General features: G+C 30.0%; 3 protein-coding genes and 1 long non-coding RNA gene across 6 annotated transcripts in view; 2 read left to right on the top strand and 2 right to left on the bottom strand.

Annotated features, from left to right (window-relative positions):
• LOC114932039 (uncharacterized) overlaps window positions 1-401 on the bottom strand; it is an 87,832-nt gene extending 87,431 nt beyond the window's left edge. For both annotated transcript variants that reach the window (XR_014924748.1, XR_014924749.1), the window contains exons 1-2: window positions 337-401; window positions 159-257 (exon numbers count right to left, since the gene is read on the bottom strand). This is a non-coding gene — a long non-coding RNA (uncharacterized LOC114932039). The remainder of the gene's footprint in view (window positions 1-158; window positions 258-336) is intronic.
• A 227-nt stretch (window positions 402-628) lies between these two features.
• SA1 (stromal antigen) lies at window positions 629-9,646 on the top strand. The gene is made up of 19 exons (XM_029304141.2): window positions 629-777; window positions 903-1,105; window positions 1,192-1,352; window positions 1,444-1,622; window positions 1,714-1,887; window positions 2,046-2,250; window positions 2,337-2,666; window positions 2,754-3,702; window positions 3,815-4,039; window positions 4,141-4,324; window positions 4,406-4,583; window positions 4,658-4,962; window positions 5,042-5,253; window positions 5,325-5,491; window positions 5,870-5,921; window positions 7,605-7,637; window positions 7,771-7,947; window positions 8,033-8,117; window positions 8,201-9,646. Exons 2-19 carry the CDS (start codon window positions 930-932, stop codon window positions 8,216-8,218), a joined length of 3,810 nt encoding a protein of 1,269 aa, XP_029159974.1. The 5' UTR covers window positions 629-777; window positions 903-929; the 3' UTR covers window positions 8,219-9,646.
• mud (mushroom body defect) lies at window positions 9,018-16,210 on the bottom strand. Of its 2 annotated transcripts, XM_029304223.2 has the most exons (11): window positions 16,043-16,210; window positions 15,561-15,649; window positions 15,433-15,491; window positions 11,017-15,254; window positions 10,614-10,906; window positions 10,359-10,528; window positions 10,116-10,270; window positions 9,903-9,992; window positions 9,746-9,808; window positions 9,458-9,574; window positions 9,018-9,388 (listed from the first exon to the last, which is right to left on the bottom strand). In XM_029304223.2, exons 1-11 carry the CDS (start codon window positions 16,073-16,075, stop codon window positions 9,335-9,337), a joined length of 5,361 nt encoding a protein of 1,786 aa, XP_029160056.2. In that variant the 5' UTR covers window positions 16,076-16,210; the 3' UTR covers window positions 9,018-9,334. The 2 variants fall into 2 exon arrangements, with proteins under 2 accessions (XP_029160056.2, XP_029160063.2); XM_029304230.2 differs by lacking the exon at window positions 9,746-9,808 and having other exon boundaries at window positions 16,043-16,209.
• Window positions 16,211-16,545: 335 nt separating this feature from the next.
• cnir (cornichon-like protein) lies at window positions 16,546-18,156 on the top strand. Its single transcript, XM_029304243.2, has 4 exons — window positions 16,546-16,802; window positions 17,066-17,134; window positions 17,219-17,472; window positions 17,561-18,156. Exons 1-4 carry the CDS (start codon window positions 16,722-16,724, stop codon window positions 17,625-17,627), a joined length of 471 nt encoding a protein of 156 aa, XP_029160076.1. The 5' UTR covers window positions 16,546-16,721; the 3' UTR covers window positions 17,628-18,156.
• Window positions 18,157-18,446: the final 290 nt, after the last annotated feature.

Below are 18,446 nucleotides of genomic sequence, written 5' to 3'. Positions count from 1 at the left end.
GATTATTGTATAATCTTACGACTCATTATAACAACGAAATATATATATATATATATATATATATATATATATATATATATATATATATATATATATACATATACGAATAATAAAGAATGAATGAAGGCAGTTTATTATTTTATCGTTAATGCACTCACCGTTCAAACAGCATCCTTAAAGTTGCACACTCGCCATCTTATCACTTATCCGGCATCTCGAAAGGAAGAAGAAAACTCAGGCAATTAGTCAACCGGATTCTGAAAATTAACAAAATAAATTTTCGATTGTGTAAAGAATTGATTTCTTTAGCACGTAGAAACATTATATTCTAATTACCTTCGATTGTTTTTAGGTACTAATTAATAATTGCAGGAGCGATCTTCCGTTTGTACCGTCTACACAAAAATTGCACACGAAACTAATAATAAGAGAGACAGAGAATTTAAATTGCAATAGTAAAAAAACTGGCGCCATCGAAAGGCAAGTTTTCATGAGACGTGGAAATTTTTTATCGAGCAGCCAATGAAATCGTCCGGTAGAGCTCGACAATTGGACAATTCCGGAATATCCCTAGCTTTTTGCCGTTCTTTATAAATCCTTGCGTTGGCACTTCTGATTGTGGCACAAACATTAAAGTCAAGATGGCGTTAACTGGCGAAGAACGCAAAATATGAGCGGTTTGAGTTTGATAAATTTGTATAGTTTGACAGAAATCAGAAGCAGCGAGGAATATTCTTACGCACATGAATCTGCCCTATTGACGGATTTATTAAAACAGTATATATGCTTGTGAAAATTTCTGAACATTCTTAGCAAAGAAATCTCGATAAACGCGGGATTTCTTGCGCCGCTTCGTGGATTTATTGCGCGTTTTTCTCGTCAGATGTGAATTTTATTGTCAGACACGTTGAACGTGAATAAAGGCCGAGATGATGCACAGAAGGGGCGGGAAGCGGATCCGGATGGACGATCCGGTGCCGCCAGAGTACGAGACCCCGATGACACCTATGACTCCAATGAACGACAATTCTGGCGGGGACGCGAACGACTATGCTGCTTACACCCCTACGTATCAAGCGTCTCAAACGCCAATGCGCAATCCCACGTATATATCTAGTTTTATTATAAAAACAATGCAATCCCACTTTCTTTATCAATTAAGCATTATAATATACTATTGTATATTTGTAGTCCGGAACATTACTATTCCGAGAGCTATAGTTCACCGAGCACATCTCAACAGCAGTATCAGGAGCAGAACAATTTTGATAATCAGGCACAATTTGAGGCTCCTATGACACCTGCCACCCCTAACATGAGAATCACGAGGAACACACGTGCCAGGATGCGTGGTATATACAAATATGCATTTTTGTATATAAAATTATATAAAAAATGTTCTGATGAGTCATATGAAAGATTGTAATATATTTGATTTTATAGGAGGAGTGGTACAGCAACCCAAGTACAAAGAAATTGATACAGATTATACTCCACAAACCAGCAGCAGAGGAAGAGGTGGTGGGGGACGAGGACGTGGCAAAAGGGCACATCATTCGCATAGTCTGGAAGATGAAGCTAGTCTTTACTATGTTATTAGGAACAATCGTTCATCACTCACTGTAAAAAGATTAATTAAGATTAATACAAAATTGCAACAGAATGTTTGCATATTGAAAAATTTTTTTATAATATCTAAATATTGTTTGGCAGACCATTGTTGATGACTGGATAGAAAAATACAAGGGTAATAGAGAAAACGCGTTGCTTATGCTTATGCAATTTTTCATCAATGCAAGTGGTTGCAAAGGACGTATCACTTCTGAGATGCAACTTACTATGGAGCATGTGGCAATTATTCGCAAAATGACTGAAGAATTTGATGAAGTATGTTAATTATTAAATCATATGTTATGTTATGATTTAATATTAGCATACTTCCTCAAATTCTTCAACCATCTTATTAATAATCAATTCAACAATCAAAATATCAATATATAATAATCAAAGTATCAATATGTTTACATAATTCTATTTTCTTGCAGGAAAGTGGTGAATATCCCTTGATAATGACAGGACAACAGTGGAAAAAGTTTCGTGCAAATTTCTGTGAATTTGTTCAAATTCTTGTTCGTCAATGTCAGTATTCGATCATCTATGATCAATTTTTAATGGATAACGTTATTTCTTTACTAACTGGACTCTCAGATTCCCAAGTGAGAGCGTTTAGGCATACTGCAACTCTTGCAGGTAAATCTCAAAAAGCCTGTGTAGTTATAAATTATATTTTATAAACAAAATATGTATGTATATTAACAAAACAATTTCATTTGTAGCTATGAAATTAATGACAGCTCTGGTGGATGTTGCTTTGACTGTATCTATAAATTTGGACAATACACAGCGTCAATACGAAGCAGAAAGGCAGAAAGCACGAGAGAAAAGGGCAGCGGACAGATTAGAGTCCTTGTTGGCGAAACGAAAGGAGTTGGAAGAGAATATGGACGAAATAAAAAATATGCTTACATATATGTTCAAGTCTGTTTTCGTTCATAGATATAGAGATACTTTGCCGGAAATACGCGCGATCTGCATGGCGGAAATCGGAGTCTGGATGAAAAAGTTTCATCAAAATTTCTTAGATGATTCGTATTTGAAATATATTGGTACAAAGAATTTTTATTTTACATATTTTAATTAGAAATTATATATATATATATATATATTTTCATATTGTACATGTAATTTTTTAGGTTGGACTTTGCACGATAAAGTTGGAGAAGTTAGGCTCAAGTGCCTGCAGGCATTGCAACCGTTGTACGCTTCGGAGGAATTAAAAACAAAGCTTGAACTGTTCACGAGCAAATTCAAAGATAGAATCGTCGCAATGACGTTGGATAAGGAATACGATGTAGCGGTACAAGCTGTGAAGCTGGTTATCTCGATCTTAAAACATCACAGGGAAATTCTCACTGATAAAGACTGTGAACATGTATATGAACTTGTGTATTCGTCGCATCGCGCGGTTGCTCAGGCAGCCGGAGAGTTTTTGAATGAGCGTTTATTTCGTCCGGAGGATGAACCCGTAGCGGATGTTAAAACCAGACGCGGCAAGAAACGATTGCCAAATACACCTCTTATACGCGATCTTGTTCTATTTTTTATCGAATCTGAATTGCACGAGCACGGAGCTTATTTGGTCGATTCCCTAATCGAAACTAATCAAATGATGAAGGACTGGGAGTGTATGACAGATCTCTTGTTGGAGGAGGCTGGTCCTGACGAGGAAGCATTGGATAATCAAAAGGAAACGTCCCTTATCGAATTGATGGTGTGCTGTATAAAGCAAGCCGCTACGGGCGAAGCACCCGTTGGTCGTGGACCCACTCGGAAAATTTTATCGGCGAAAGAACTTAAACAAGTTCACGATGATAAGCAGAAGCTAACGGAACATTTTATTCAAACATTACCACTGTTACTCGACAAGTACAGGGCAGATCCCGAGAAATTGGCAAATTTGCTGGCTATCCCGCAATATTTTGATTTGGATATTTATAAAAAATCTAGACAAGAGACAAACTTAGATTCTTTACTAACTAAAATCCACGCGATTGTTGAAAAAATGCATGATAGCGAAGTTTTAGATACAGCGGCTAAAACTTTAGAACATATGTGTATAGAAGGTCATGCTATTTTCACCAGGTATATATATGTGTGTATATATATATATATATATATATATATATATATATTATTATTATTACTTTCTCTTATACTATTTGTTTGAAGAAATATTTAATTTATTTTTATGTAGATGTGACGTCGCTCGTTCCACTTTGATCGACTCTATCGTAAATAAATATAAAGAGGCGATCGATGAGTACAGAAATTTGATTGAAGGAGATGAGGAGCCAGATGAAGATGAAACATTTAACGTTATCCAATCGTTAAAAAAAGTTTCTATATTTTATTCTTGTCATAATATGAATCCATGGAACATATGGGATTCACTATACAAGGACATAGAGGATCCTTCAAAGTATCTTTTTTATACTTACACTGTTTTACTCTACATAAAATTGTATATATTCATATGTATTATAATATTAAATTGTATATATAAATCAATTTGTTTTGTAGAGGTTTACCATCAATGGCAATTAAATACTGTATAAGCGCATGTTTCTTTGCTATTTTGTGGAGTCAGAATCATTCGATGGAAGCTGCAGATTCGGGCAGTCACGGTGAAGAGGAATGTCGGCAATTAAAGGAACGGTTGCATTCATTTATGGGTTCAATGCGCCATTTCGTCAATGGCGATGTGGTAATTATCCTACTTTCTTAATAATTCAAGAATGAGATTAATGTCTCTTACAATAATACTTATATATTTAATACTGAACAGGCGATTTTGAGGGAAGAAGCATACAATACGATATGTGATTTATTAGTATTATTCTGCAATCAGCTGACCAATCATACTAATCCTTTGATGCATCAATTAGTGTACGAACCTGACCAAGCAATGCAGAACATGCTCAACAGATTTATACAAGAATATGTCTTCTTCGAAGAGGAGGATGGTAAGCGAAATATCCGAATTAAATGCTTTAAATTTTGTAAATATTAGTTTATGTAATACGAATTTCTTTTGTAGACGAACACGATGAACATTCTAAAATCGAGGAACTACATAAGCGAAGAAATTTCTTAGCTGACTACTGCAAGTTAATTGTCTATAATATGATCCCCACGAAAGCGGCAGCCGATGTATTTAAACATTACGTCAAATATTATAACGACTATGGCGATATTATTAAAACTACATTAGGTAAAGCAAGAGACATTAATAAAACAAATTGCGCGCTGACAATGCAACAAAGCTTAAATATTTTATACAACGAGATAGTAACTGAAAAAGGCAAAGTGAACAGAAATAGTGAAGAATTCACTGCAATCAAGGTGTGTAATTATCATTGTATCCTACTATATAATAAGACAAAATGTATCAAAATCTGTGAAATTTTTCAATTATTTTTAGGAACTCGCGAAGCGATTTGCTTTGTCCTTCGGTTTGGATGCCGTGAAAAATCGCGAAGCAATTACCGCCTTGCATCGTGCGGGTGTGTTGTTCGCCATTACTCCACCAGACGGTGTCGAACAGGATCCTACAGGTCCACCACCGAATTTACCATTCCTCGAGATACTATCAGAATTCACGAATAAGCTTCTTAAACAAGATAAACGTGTTGTGTAAGTACTTATTATCGAATGCAATACACTCTTTAGAATATCTTTATATTTATTATGGTATTATTATGCAGACTCAATTTCCTGGATAGACGATTACAAGCTGGAATGCCGTCTTCAAGAGGAGAAGATTGGCAGCCTTTACTTTTGTACAGAAATAGTTTATTACATGGTGAAACTGATCAAGTTCCAGTCACGAGTAAACGAGCTTACACGAGACGCAAGAAGGATCACTTGGCTGGTAAGAGATAATCTCTTACTATGATTATCTTAAAAGTACTCTTAATATATAGATGCCAGTTTGGATGCAATTTTATTTTCTAGAATTAAGTTAAAGAAGGAAATGACTGATAAATTTATTGTAATTTTGAATATTGTGCAAGTATATGTTAATTTTTTTTGTAAAATTAAAATTATTTTGATAGATGTAAATTCAAATTTTTATTCAAATTTTGAAAGAATTCTAGTAAAAACGAACATCAATAATTAGAAATTTAGCAAAACGCAGTTGCGTTTATAATTGTAATTAAAAAGTTATTAAGATTTAAGTCATTAATCTATTAATTTTAAGTCAATAAAATCGTTCATCATTTAAATTATTTTTTTATATCTTTTGCAGAAGAAGAAGATGCTGATGAACCTGATGAAGGTTCTGATCATGAGTTTGCAGGGTGAGTTAGGTGTACCCGAATAGAATATGATATAAATAATTATTCCATTCTATCAAATATTTGTCATTAGTACAAATTCAACTGTAATTGCAAGTAACTGTTAACATATAGCTCGGTACATATAACTCGATAACACAAAAAGAATCGAATGACTGAATACTTAATTGCGTTCGATTATCATGGCATTATAAAAATTAAATGCTTGTCTTTACTTGCTTTTGCAATGTGTTTAAACTATGCTATATAGATAATATGTATTATTTATCAAATTAGAAGCGCAGATACAGTTTCTGCACATATGAATGTTTCTTCTCCTACTATTGCTATGAGTATATGTTGCTTGCAAAGTGTAGAAGTAGTAGTAGTTTTATACTAATATTTTTTTTATTTTACTGCCATTTTTTCATTAATGCTTTATTAATATTTTATCATTTATAATTTATTTACTTATGTAATTTTACAATATATTGCTATAATGAATTAAAATGCAAATAATTTATGCAAAAATTAAGTAGGATCTAATAGCAAGTCGAACATATATCTAAACTTATATAATTATTACTTTGATATATATTAAAATATATTATAATTTTGCAGTTTTTGAATATCAAAATTTACAACATTACTGCGTATAACTAAATACCATAATCTATATTTTTTCTTATAAAAAAAGATCTGCGATCTCGCTTCTTGCAGTACAGCTGCATGCTTATGCTTAATTTATAAATATCACTTTTTAAACATTTATATACATATATATACAAATAAATATAGTGCAGAAATTGTATCTGTGCTATGTTTGCATGAGTAGTAATTTTAATCCCTTTCACAAGTGATTCAATCATTATAAAAGTCAAAGAGTATATATTTTTAAAGAAATATCAAATGTACATTTAAAAATGTGTATGAAAGGGGCAAAAATTATACAAAATATTTTTGATGTAATTTATTATACTTGGTGCCTGTTTTAATGACAGTAAATCACTTTAATTAGAATAAGAAATTATTAAGGGATAGCTATATATATATATATATCATTGGATCATATTTTTGAAACAAAAAGATCGTGCATAGAGAACGATGTGTGTATTTTAATGAGTGATTAAACTCAAGTAAGTTTAAAACTTTGTATTCTCTTTATATATTGATAATACAAATTGGTAATAGATATGTGAATAAATATGTGGGATTACTTCAAATAAGACCTTCTATTCCCAGCGCTCCTAAATCCTATTTTATCAGAATTAAAAATGATCAATTATTAGAAAAGCGCGACAAACTTTTTTATTAATCATCAATATAATATAAAGTATAAGAAAATTAATCATTTGTTTTTTCATATTTCCTAAAATTAATAGTCAACATTTCCCTTTCCATGACACGCCGTTCTCTATACCCATCATACTCTTCACAAAAAATGTATGTATTATTATTCATCTCTATATTTAATATTATATATCGATTTTAACAACGAAATTTTATTCTCATCCAGAAAATAACAATTTAAATAAAAGATAAATCTATATAAAGATAAAGTTGAATATCAGCTTGTGTGCAAATTGATTGTTACATATATTTATGTAACAATATCTTTTAAGAGATTTTTGTCCCTTTATTTCTCTAAATAAATTTTTATAGCAATAATTGTACTTTCACCTCAAAATGGACATTTTCACATTTCAGCAAACACAAAAAAAAGCGTCCACGGAAGAATCAGTGAGTAATTTATTCTCTTTTAATGTTATTTTCTAAATTAGATACACAGAAATATCAATATTGTATATGAACTGAAATATTGATTCTGTTCAATGCAGTTATAATCCAATAAGCGTTGGTAATTTTATTTCAGATTACCAGTTAATAAAGTAGTGATAACACGTGGACCTAGAACCAATACTTTCTATGAGAATAATGACACCGGACAAATGCAAACCTCTCCTTTGGCGAACATAGAAGATACATCGACAAGTCCTCCGCATGAGCTCGATAATAGACTTAAAACATTACAAATACAGTCATCACGAGCGTAAGTTTGGAAAGAGTAAATTTGTTCCATCATATATTACTATATAAAATTATATAATAAGTAAAACTAAAATAATTTTGCACAGACGAAGAAGTCAAGAGCATGTAGAGCACAGGGAATTACGAAGAACTTCAAGGAATTCGGGCAGATATGTAGAGGGGCAATATATGGTAATTTTATGCAATGTAGCAATTTAAACAGTCACAAATTACATAATGTTAATTATATAACAATGTAAATTAATTTATTGCAGGAATCTGATTCTGAGTAAGAAAACATAGTCCATAAAAGCTTTACTTTAATTTAGACAACTGGATTGTGATATGTGTTCAGGTATGTCATTTGAAAATTATAGACATACTTAACTATGGATGCTTCAGGAAAGCTATCAAAGCAAACATTAATACATTATTATATAAAGATATTAGATTAGCACATTATAAACATGTATAAGCAAAATTTAGGTTTTCTATGAGATTAAATTTATTTTATCATATATTACACAAATAGATTTCAGCGTGAATATTAATACCTTATCTATATAAGCAAATTTTCTTCTTTTGTCAAATTGATTTATTTTTTATTATACATTATATAAATAATACAGTATATATGTTTCATTTTTATATAACATGCATATAATGTCATAAAAGCTTTATTTTTTTGATTTAAATAAATGTATTATGATACATATTCAAAGCAGATATGGCACAAGAAAGCTTTCAGAGAGCAGGTATTGACAAATTATTATAATAGATTAGCATTAATATATATATATATATATATATATATATATATATATATATATATACATATATATAGACACATACACACACACAACATATATAAGCAAAATTAAAAATTTTTTTTGAGATTGGATTTATCTCATTGTATGTTAGATTAATAATATGCAATATATGTATTACATTTTTCTATAAAAAAATAATTGCTTTGAAATTTTTTCTCTTTTTATTTCAACTATGTAATAATCTTTTTAAATATACAGATACAATTTAGTAGTATGTATAAAAGGATTAAGTGGAAAAAATATTTATATCTGACTTCCTATATAATTTGCAATAACGCTTGGTATATTTAAATGTTTTTATATAAAATAAAATATTTGTGTTACATGCTATTTACAATTATTACATGTTATATTATAGAAGGTTGAAATTATTTTATTCATCCTGTATTATAATTTTATGTAGAACTTAAATTACAGCATAAAATCAGAATTTATAAAATTACATGTACATATTATGTACAAAGAATGACAATAAATTAAAGCATAAAACCAGAAATTATCGTCATTCTTTGTACATAATATGTACATAATATGACACTATATATATCTTTACATATCAATTCAGCATTCCAATCAGTCCTATGGTAATCTAGATCTACGGAAAAGACTCAGCCTGCGTTTGGGTGTGCCATTCTATTAAAAATACATATAGATTTAATAACGACTCAATACATAAAGTTATTTATATTTCTTTGTACTTACTTCATCTTGTCGCTTTAAAGAGAATATGTTCTTTAATGAGTGAGGAGTGGTCGTCATTCTCCTATCTATATTCCGCTCTCTTAATATGCGTGAATTTGGGCTTTTTAATTCATTACCCTGTCGCAAAAGAAAAAGATTGTTAAAAGATCTTTCAATAATAATTTCAATAATAAAAAAGTTTACATGAAAGTATTATAAAGTTTTAGAAAACAAATTCTTTATTTTAATGGATTTTGAATCATGCATGATATGAATATGTAAGATTAAAGATAACATATATGGAAGTACCTGAAGTGACAATCTTCCGCCATTTTTACTTGGAGTAGGAGGGCCAGGTTTTTTATATGTTATCTATATGAGCATGGAAATCATCACAAACATTGAACAAGGGATTGAACAAGGGGTTTTCATAGAAAACGATGGAAATATAATGACAACTTCTTACCTGAGATCTATCTTTTTTCCTTATTTTTTGTTCTGGAAGAAGGCTTTGACTAAGACTATCGTTAAAATTATCTTCCACTGCAGAGCCCGTCTATAAAGAACAAAAAAATTACATATACAAGAGAGAACACATGCAATCATATTAACGAAACATTTTAAATATAGATACAATAAATACATAAAACATAACAATACACATTACAAAAAAATTTACTTTAATCTCTTCTTCAGTTAAAGTTGGAGGAAGGAATTGCATTTCCGCCGGATAAGATGATTTTAGATGAGGTTTACAGAGAGAATTCCTCATTTGTAATACGGACAAGCGATCCGCATCCATAACAGGTACACATTTACCTCTCTTCATATCGGCTGAAATACAAAAAAATATTGATTTAGATATTGTGGAAAAAATGTAAATTTTATCAACGTATTCATATATGTAATATGTAAATTATACCTAGATAAACATTATCAAAGATTTCTTCCTCGTCCTCCGTTTTAAACGCATTGCCCATTGCTTGTATGCTTCTAATACTATCTCTTCTTTTGAATGTTTCTTCTGTTATTATCACTTTTTGTGATACAGTTGCTTTCTGCATATCAGGTGATATTTCTTCTTTTTCTATTCTGCAATAAATTTAAATTAATTGACAGTGTTTGTTATAATTTATTTTTTTTATTAAAAAAATTCTAACACAAGTTGAATGCATACTTGCAAGTCTTGCGCGAAATTGTAGTTATTGGTTGATTTGCCTCAACTTCCTTGTACTTGGTTTGTAATTCTTTTACCTGCTGCAATGCATCGTCTTTCTGTTTCTGTTCAATCAAATACTTTTCTCCCAGACTCCAAAGTTGCGAACTTAATTCGCCAACATGTGCTTTATATTTATTGATTTCTTCTCTTTGTTTCTGACACATTACTTCCATTTGAGCCTGCAATTTTTCCCGTACGATATTCTCTTTATCTTTATTTAACTTTGTCATTTGTTCATTATAAGCTATTTTCTGAAATAGAAAAACATTAATATTATAATATAATATTAAATATGTAATATTATACAGTATATTAGAATTTATGTGAAAAAAATTTACAAATATAGATGTATTCTATTTACCATTTTTTGCTTCATATCTTCCAATTTTTGTTCGTATGTAGCATGAATTTCTTTTATTCGATTTTCAAATTCTTGTTTTACAATCTTGTTTGATTCATCCTTTTCTTTAAATAACTGTTGATTTTGTTGTTTCAACTGTTCCAATTCATTTTTCAGAGATTGCTTGTTTGACTCATCTTTTTCTTTACGTAATTGATGATTTTGTTCTTTCAAATGTTCTATTTCATCCTTCAGAGATCGCATTTCTTTCAAGTTAACTTCCAAATTAATTGGTGCTATCTCCGCTGATTTTAGCTTTTTCATCTCCGTCCTAAGATCGTCGATATTCTTTTCTAATTTTACATTTCTTACACGCATAGTATCCATTTTATTTTTTAGATCTTTTTTTTCTTTCGTCAATTGATTAACTTGATTTTGTAGTTTCTTCTCTACTTCTACTTGAGTCTTGATTTCGCCAGATTTTAAATTATTTTCGTAAAAAGTGGCTAAAGCTATGAAGGATTCTATTTCTTCATCAGACTTCATTATATCGTTTTGCAATGTTTTATGCTTTTCCACCTCTATGTCAATATTTGTTTTCTCGTCAGCAAATTGATCCTCTTCCACACTTGTCAATGCATCGAGACATTCCTTTTCATGTATTGAACATAAGTAAGTATCATGTAATTGTTGCTCCGTCCATAAAAATTTCTTCCATAAAATATCGAATATAGATTTAGTATTCTCTGAATAGGCAACTTGGTATTTCGACAATGTATTTTCGAGACTTGCTTTTTTAGCTTGTAACTGTTTGAACTCGTCGCAAACGGAGCTCTCAATGTGAAAAATATGTTGAAACTTTGTCACTATTTCAGTCCACTTTTGCATAGATGATATTAAAACAGTATCTAAGTCACTTTGTGAGGCAACCATTTTTTTCAAAGAATTTTTTAAAGATTCCTTATTTTTTATAAGATTTTTAAGATAGTCATTTCGTTTTTGCGCTATTATTTCCAATTCTCGTACTTTATTCTTCAAACTAGAGATCTCTTCTTTGTCTCTTACATTGTTTTCTATAAGTATTTTTTGCTCTGCCAAAGTTTTATTTAATTCTGCATTTGTGCAAGATAAAAGCAAGATAACTTTTTGAGATTTATGTAATTCATCAAGAGTCATTTTAATAATATTTGAAATATTTACGATTTTATGATCTGTGCATTCATATTGTGGTACATGGTATAAATCCTGATCGAGAAAATCAAAATCTGAGCATGTTTTCATAATTGTAGAATTCAAATTTTTAATTGGATGTTCCAATTCTTGGCACAGTTTTACAATTTCAATTTGACTCTGATCTATTTGCTTATAGTGTTCCTTATTTGTTTCAAGTTTTACACCCATTTCTCTTAACATTTCTTGTAATTCTGCTGTAGCCTTGTTTTGATTGTTAATCTGATTTTCTAAATCGAAGAATTTGATTTGGTATTCGCTCAATAGTGATTTTGCATCTTCGAGGTCCTTGTTTAATATTTTCTTAGAATTATCAAATTGTTCGTGAAGTTCTTCTATGTGTAAACATTTTTCTTTCAAAGCTGCTTCTTGAGTTGCTAAAACGGCATCCTGACTAGATCTTATTTCTTGAAGATTAATAATTATTTCTTTCATCTTCTTTTCCGTGGCATTTTTTTCATTTATTAGCTTTTCCATCTTAGCTTGTGACATCAGTAATGCTTCTTCTTTCATTTCTATCTCTTTATTTTTTGCTTGAAGCATTTCTTCATGTGAGTGCATCAAACCTTCTTTTTCTGTTTTTAAAGAGGAGGCCTCCAAAAGTAATTCGTGAATCTGCGCTTTTTTCAATTCTATTTGTGTAATTGTGTCATTCATTTCTTGTTGTAATAAACTGAGCTTATCAGTAGCATCCTTGAATTCACATAATATTTTAGTATTTTCTGATTTCAAACTTTCCAAATTATCTTTTGCTTCAGTTTCCATCATTGTATACCGTTCTTCCAATGTCCGATTTATTTCTTTTAAGTCTTGAATAGTTTGTTTAGATTCATTTAATTCGTTACAGAGATTTCTGCTTCTTTCTTCCAAATTACTTATTGTTTCTTTACTTTCTAATAAATTTTGTTGCAATTCTGCATTTATTATTTGAGTATTTGATAATTCCTTCTTATTGCAATCGAGATCATATTCTAATTTCTTCTTTTCTTCTTGTATGTTGTTAAAATTGTAATACACTGTTTGATAATCACATTGCAACTTTTTAAAGGTTAATTCTATATTTTTCTGATATTCAGTTAAGCTTTGCTGAGTTTCTTCTTTTATTAATTTTAAATCTTTCTTCACATTCTTGAGGTCTTCTAATTGTGTCATAAGAGAATTTAATAATAATTCTCGATTGAGTAAATTATTTGTTAACTCATGTATATTTGATTCCAAAGCAAGTTTTTCATCTTTAATTTTTTTTAAAACTTCAATTTCCTGTAAGTATTTATGAATAGTTTCTTTTTGGTCATTTAACAATAAATCTTGTTGCTTCTTGTTTTCCTCAATATTAGCTAAATCTATAAGTTTTTGCTTATTTTGTTCTTCTAAAGTTATAATAGTTGATTGTTGCTTAACTAAGTTTGTATTTATTTCATTTATTGTCAATTTTAGTTTATCTATGTCACATTTATATGAAATGTGTGCTGTGTTGCAATTATGCAACATTACATCAATGTACTTTATAAGATCATTAAGCGTCGAATTATCTAAATTGTTAGCTTCAACTTGTGCAAATTGATTGTTAAAACGTAAAATATCTTTTAAACTTTCATTGCAATTTTCAATGGAAGATTTAAACGAGTCTTTTTCATCAGTAACCTTTTGAATATGTTCAAGATGTTCTGTTATCTGCAATTTTGTTTGTGTTAGAGTAATGTTTAAATTTGAAGAATTAGTTTTTTCTTGTTCTAGTAATTTATTCAAGTTATTAATGTCTGTTTTTGAATTAACCAATTTTGTATTTAATGCAATATTTGACTGTTCTATTTCAGATAATTCTTCTTCCCTGCATGAAAGTAAGTTTCTTAAATCTTCATTTTGCGCAACAAGAGATGTTTTTTCCACTTGTAAGTTTGCAATATCTGTATTCGATATTTCTAATTCCTTCTGCAGATTATTTAATTCTATTTGTACTTGATCCAGTTTTTCCACCTTTTTCTGCAAATCTCTATTCGATTCCATAGCAGTTTTGTAATCCTTTGTAAGAATATTTAGTTTTCCGTTTAAAGTATCAACTTGAGCTTGCAATATAGCGGATTCTTCTTTAGCTTCCTGCAGTTGAATTTCAATCACAGAACTTAGAGCTTCACTAGTATTAAATGATATTCTGCTAGGAAGTGGTAAATCTTCAACTTCAAAACTTTGTTCTGTACCAACATTTTTATTTTCCAATTCTTTAATACGCCCACGTAATTCTTCATTTTGAATTCTAAGATCTACCAATTCTCTATCTTTCAATTCAATTTTACTTGATAAAGATTCCAAGGATTGTTCATAATTTGTACAATCTTCTTTATAGCGTACATATGTTCTTTGCACACCAGATAACTTTTTCGATAGAGTATCTTTATCTGTCTCCAATTTATCCATTTCATTCTGCTGTTTGCTCAATTGACTTTCCAAATCATCAATATACCTTTTATAATAATTATGTTGCGAATCATTTTCCTTTGACCGAGAAGGCTGTGGGGTAGCTGCTTTCATTCTTTCTTCTTGTAATATCTTTACTTGAGCTGATTTTTCATTGAGTTTTTTCTGTAACTTTTCTATTTTTTCTTGTTGAATTATTATGTCATCTTGTAATTCTGCATTAGTAAATCGTTCTACTGCTAAACTACATTTTAAATCTCTCATTTCTCGAATTCGGTCGGTTATTATTTTTTTACTATGTGTAGAACAAGTGGCAGGAGATTTAGACATTTTTTCAATGGATGGTGTTTTAAAATTGTTTGCAATTGTTGATGAATCTTCAACCTCCATAACTTCTCTCATAGTTTCCTTAGTAATATCTTTTCCAAGAGGTAAGACACTTTCCAAAAAGGTTTTAACTCTGATTTGTGTTTCATGCTTCAAGTCACACATATTGTATTGCAGAGAATTATTCTTTTTAGACAGTGTTCGACATGCATGCACCAATAATAAAGATGCAATGTATATATGTTCTGTGCCATCATCATTGTTGATTTTAAAACTAGGATATTCATCTGCAAAAATTAAAAATATAAAAAAATATTAATTCCTAAAATTACAAATGGTAGATATACCTACATTATATTTTGTTGCTAATTTTTCAATTTATATTTTACAGATTATAGAAATTTAAAATCATACATTTAAGATATTAAGTAATGTACAAAAAATATATAATATGCAGATGTTTACCTTCTAAAAATTTGATAATAATATCTTTTTGATCGTAGCTCTCATGTTTCTTCCATTTTCTATAACATAATAGATTAAATGATAGCTTATATATATATATACATATATTACATAAATTATATACTTACATTGATTTTAGGAAATTGGCATAAAACACTCCATCTTGCAGTTCTGTAGTATTTCTTATAGCATCACTCTGCACTCCCAAGCATTCAATCTATAAAGTTCAAATGTTTATTCATAAAGAGCTTGTATTTAAAAAGTGCCTCAAATTTGTAAATAAAATCGTAAAATATTTTAGAGTATATCAACAATATAAATTGCAGATAGGTAACAGACAAAATAATCAAGGTAATAATCAAATAATCGTGAAATGTAGATCTCAATAAGTAGTAAGTAGATCTCATAAAAATTGGAATATGCTTATAATTTAATGTTCTAAACATTGCTTAAAAAGCTACAAAAATGAAAGTAAAAGATATAAAAAAGTGAATTGATTAGTAAAAATATTATATTATTATACATGTATAGGGGAGCACATATATAATAAAAATGATACATTGTACATGAATTTTTATGGAGTAATGTAATATGTACTCGAAATAATTACCCATTCTATAATAATCTTTTCCCACAGTTCCATATCTATCTATGTATTATCGTATTTATAATCCACATAATTCACCACGTAAAACTTTTTTTCTCGTACAGTTCCAAGCCGAGTTCGTTTGATTTCGAACAACGGATATATTGCAGGTTAGACAACCGTATTACAACGTAATGTAATACAAAACGCAAACTCGCGACGAAATCGCAAATTTACTAACGTTGTGGACCAATCAAATTTTTCGTCACATACACTCCATTTTCAGAAAAAAGTGCAAAAAAGTGCAAATTGATCAAAATTAATTCGTCATTAGAATTAGTTTGTCAATATTTTTCTGAAAACATTATATTTCAATAGTTTCTGAAAATAGTATATTTATTATAATTCAACAATTTTCGCTCAACATGACATAACTTTTCTGTCTTTTTTGAGAGTGTAGAAAAGAAGGAAGGAAGAGTTTGTAGGGGATTTAATTATAAAAAATAGCGCAATTGGTAACACTGCGAAGTGCATTTCTCGGGTGGGGGTCGGTGTTTCGGAAGTTTACGACGAAACTCAAAACTCGACCGGCGAACGAGGAAAATTGCGTGATAAAAATCACAGGAAAGATATTCGAGGATTATCGTGGTTTTAAATCCCATGTGATCCGCCGTTTTTTTTCGCGTCGAAAAATAGCCGCGTTATGGGCCTAATTTCAGATCCACTTCTGTTCGCGATTGCGTTGATAGACACGGGCTCTATTTTGTTTCTCCTTGTGTATTATGTATCCTTTATTACATTCATCATTTATATATAATATGAATATCTCTTTTACATTTCATTAAACTAAGAATACGCTAAAATAATCTGTTTGATACACGAATAAATGTTTTTTTATTTTTTTTTTATTAAAGGTTATGTTCTTATTTATAGTCGTGCAATGGCGTCATTTTCAATTTTTTTCAGGCAGGAAAGGTAGAAAATGAATAATTTACTGTCAAATCGATTATTGATGAGCTTATTGTTTTCCTTGACTGATTTGTCAAGATTATAACACTATCGGATCTCGAGTGTGATTATTTGAATGCGCAAGAATGTTGTTCAAAATTGAATATGGTAATACATTAAAGAGTTAATTATTTTATTACATGTGCATAAAATGCAGTACAAATTATTTAGTCAATCTTTTTTCTGTTACAGGGAGTGTTACCCAAATTAATAGCGCATACATTTTTAGTATTTCTTCTATTGATACATGGACAATTAATATTAACATTGGTAAACATACCAATGACGCTATGGCTGTTTTATGAGTATTTTGGTGTTCCCAGTGGAAATATGGGGGTTTATGATCCTACGGAGATTCATAATCGCAGCCAATTAAAGAGATACACGCGAGATTGTATGATTCATCTTGGATATTGCCTAGTATTCTTTTTCATCTATCTTTATTGGTACGTATTTGCATAAGTATACAAATTATTTATACACAAAGGAATGAAGCTTGAAAGAGAAGATATTTATATTTTCTTCTTTCTTTAGCATGATTGTGGCATTGCTCAAGGGAGATCCCATCAATAGGAATGATGATACTATAGTAGAATTATAAAAAAGATTAAGGCACATCATAAATCTTTTTTGTACTCATGTTTGTGCTTTTTTTATATTACAGTGATCTGTCTAAGAATTTTAATTCTACTATATATTTAATACATAGTATACATCACATTCTTTAAAGAATAAGAATATCATTGTAGCAATTCTCTTTTTATCATATTGCTTAGACATCTAAACAATGTGTTGTTCTCGAGTGACTGTTATAGTTTATGGTTCTTATTTATTTCAAGCTAGAAATAGATAACTTCAAAATAAATATTTATTTTTATCTATTCTAATACTTGAATTCCTCTGATTTGAAGGCCTCAAATTGTTGTACGAAGTCTCTAGTGAAATAAATGGGAACTATAGAAATATAAAATAAATACCAAATATATCATTGTATCCAAATGTACTGCTTGCTAATAAGTAACTTACACAAATGTAAGTTTCTAGTCGTAAAAACGTAAGCAGAAGTTTGTATTATAATGGAGATTGTGTTTATAAGGATTACAATATATAGTGGTAATATTTTAATATTACACATTTTATTGTTCAATTCACATGTGATATTTTCGAGGAAACGAGGCTCTATCGCGAAGATATATTCTCCCTTTCGAAGAATTACTGCATTAAACCCATGAAAAAAGTTCACTCTTTCACTTCATCTCACTTCGAGTGCGACAATCATGTTTAAAACGAATATTTTTCAGGAAAGAGAGACAACCCGATTTCTTGATCGCCTCGTATCACGCGGCTCCCCTTTTCGACTATCTCATTTAAATGAATCCTGAGTCACCGATAAGAGATGCTATCGTAGGTATGAGAGAGT

Source organism: Nylanderia fulva, unplaced genomic scaffold, assembly GCF_048542155.1.
Source record: "Nylanderia fulva isolate GAGA-0341 unplaced genomic scaffold, ASM4854215v1 Scaffold23, whole genome shotgun sequence".
NCBI lineage: Eukaryota > Metazoa > Arthropoda > Insecta > Hymenoptera > Formicidae > Nylanderia > Nylanderia fulva.
This window is presented reverse-complemented; position numbering and strand designations above follow the sequence as displayed.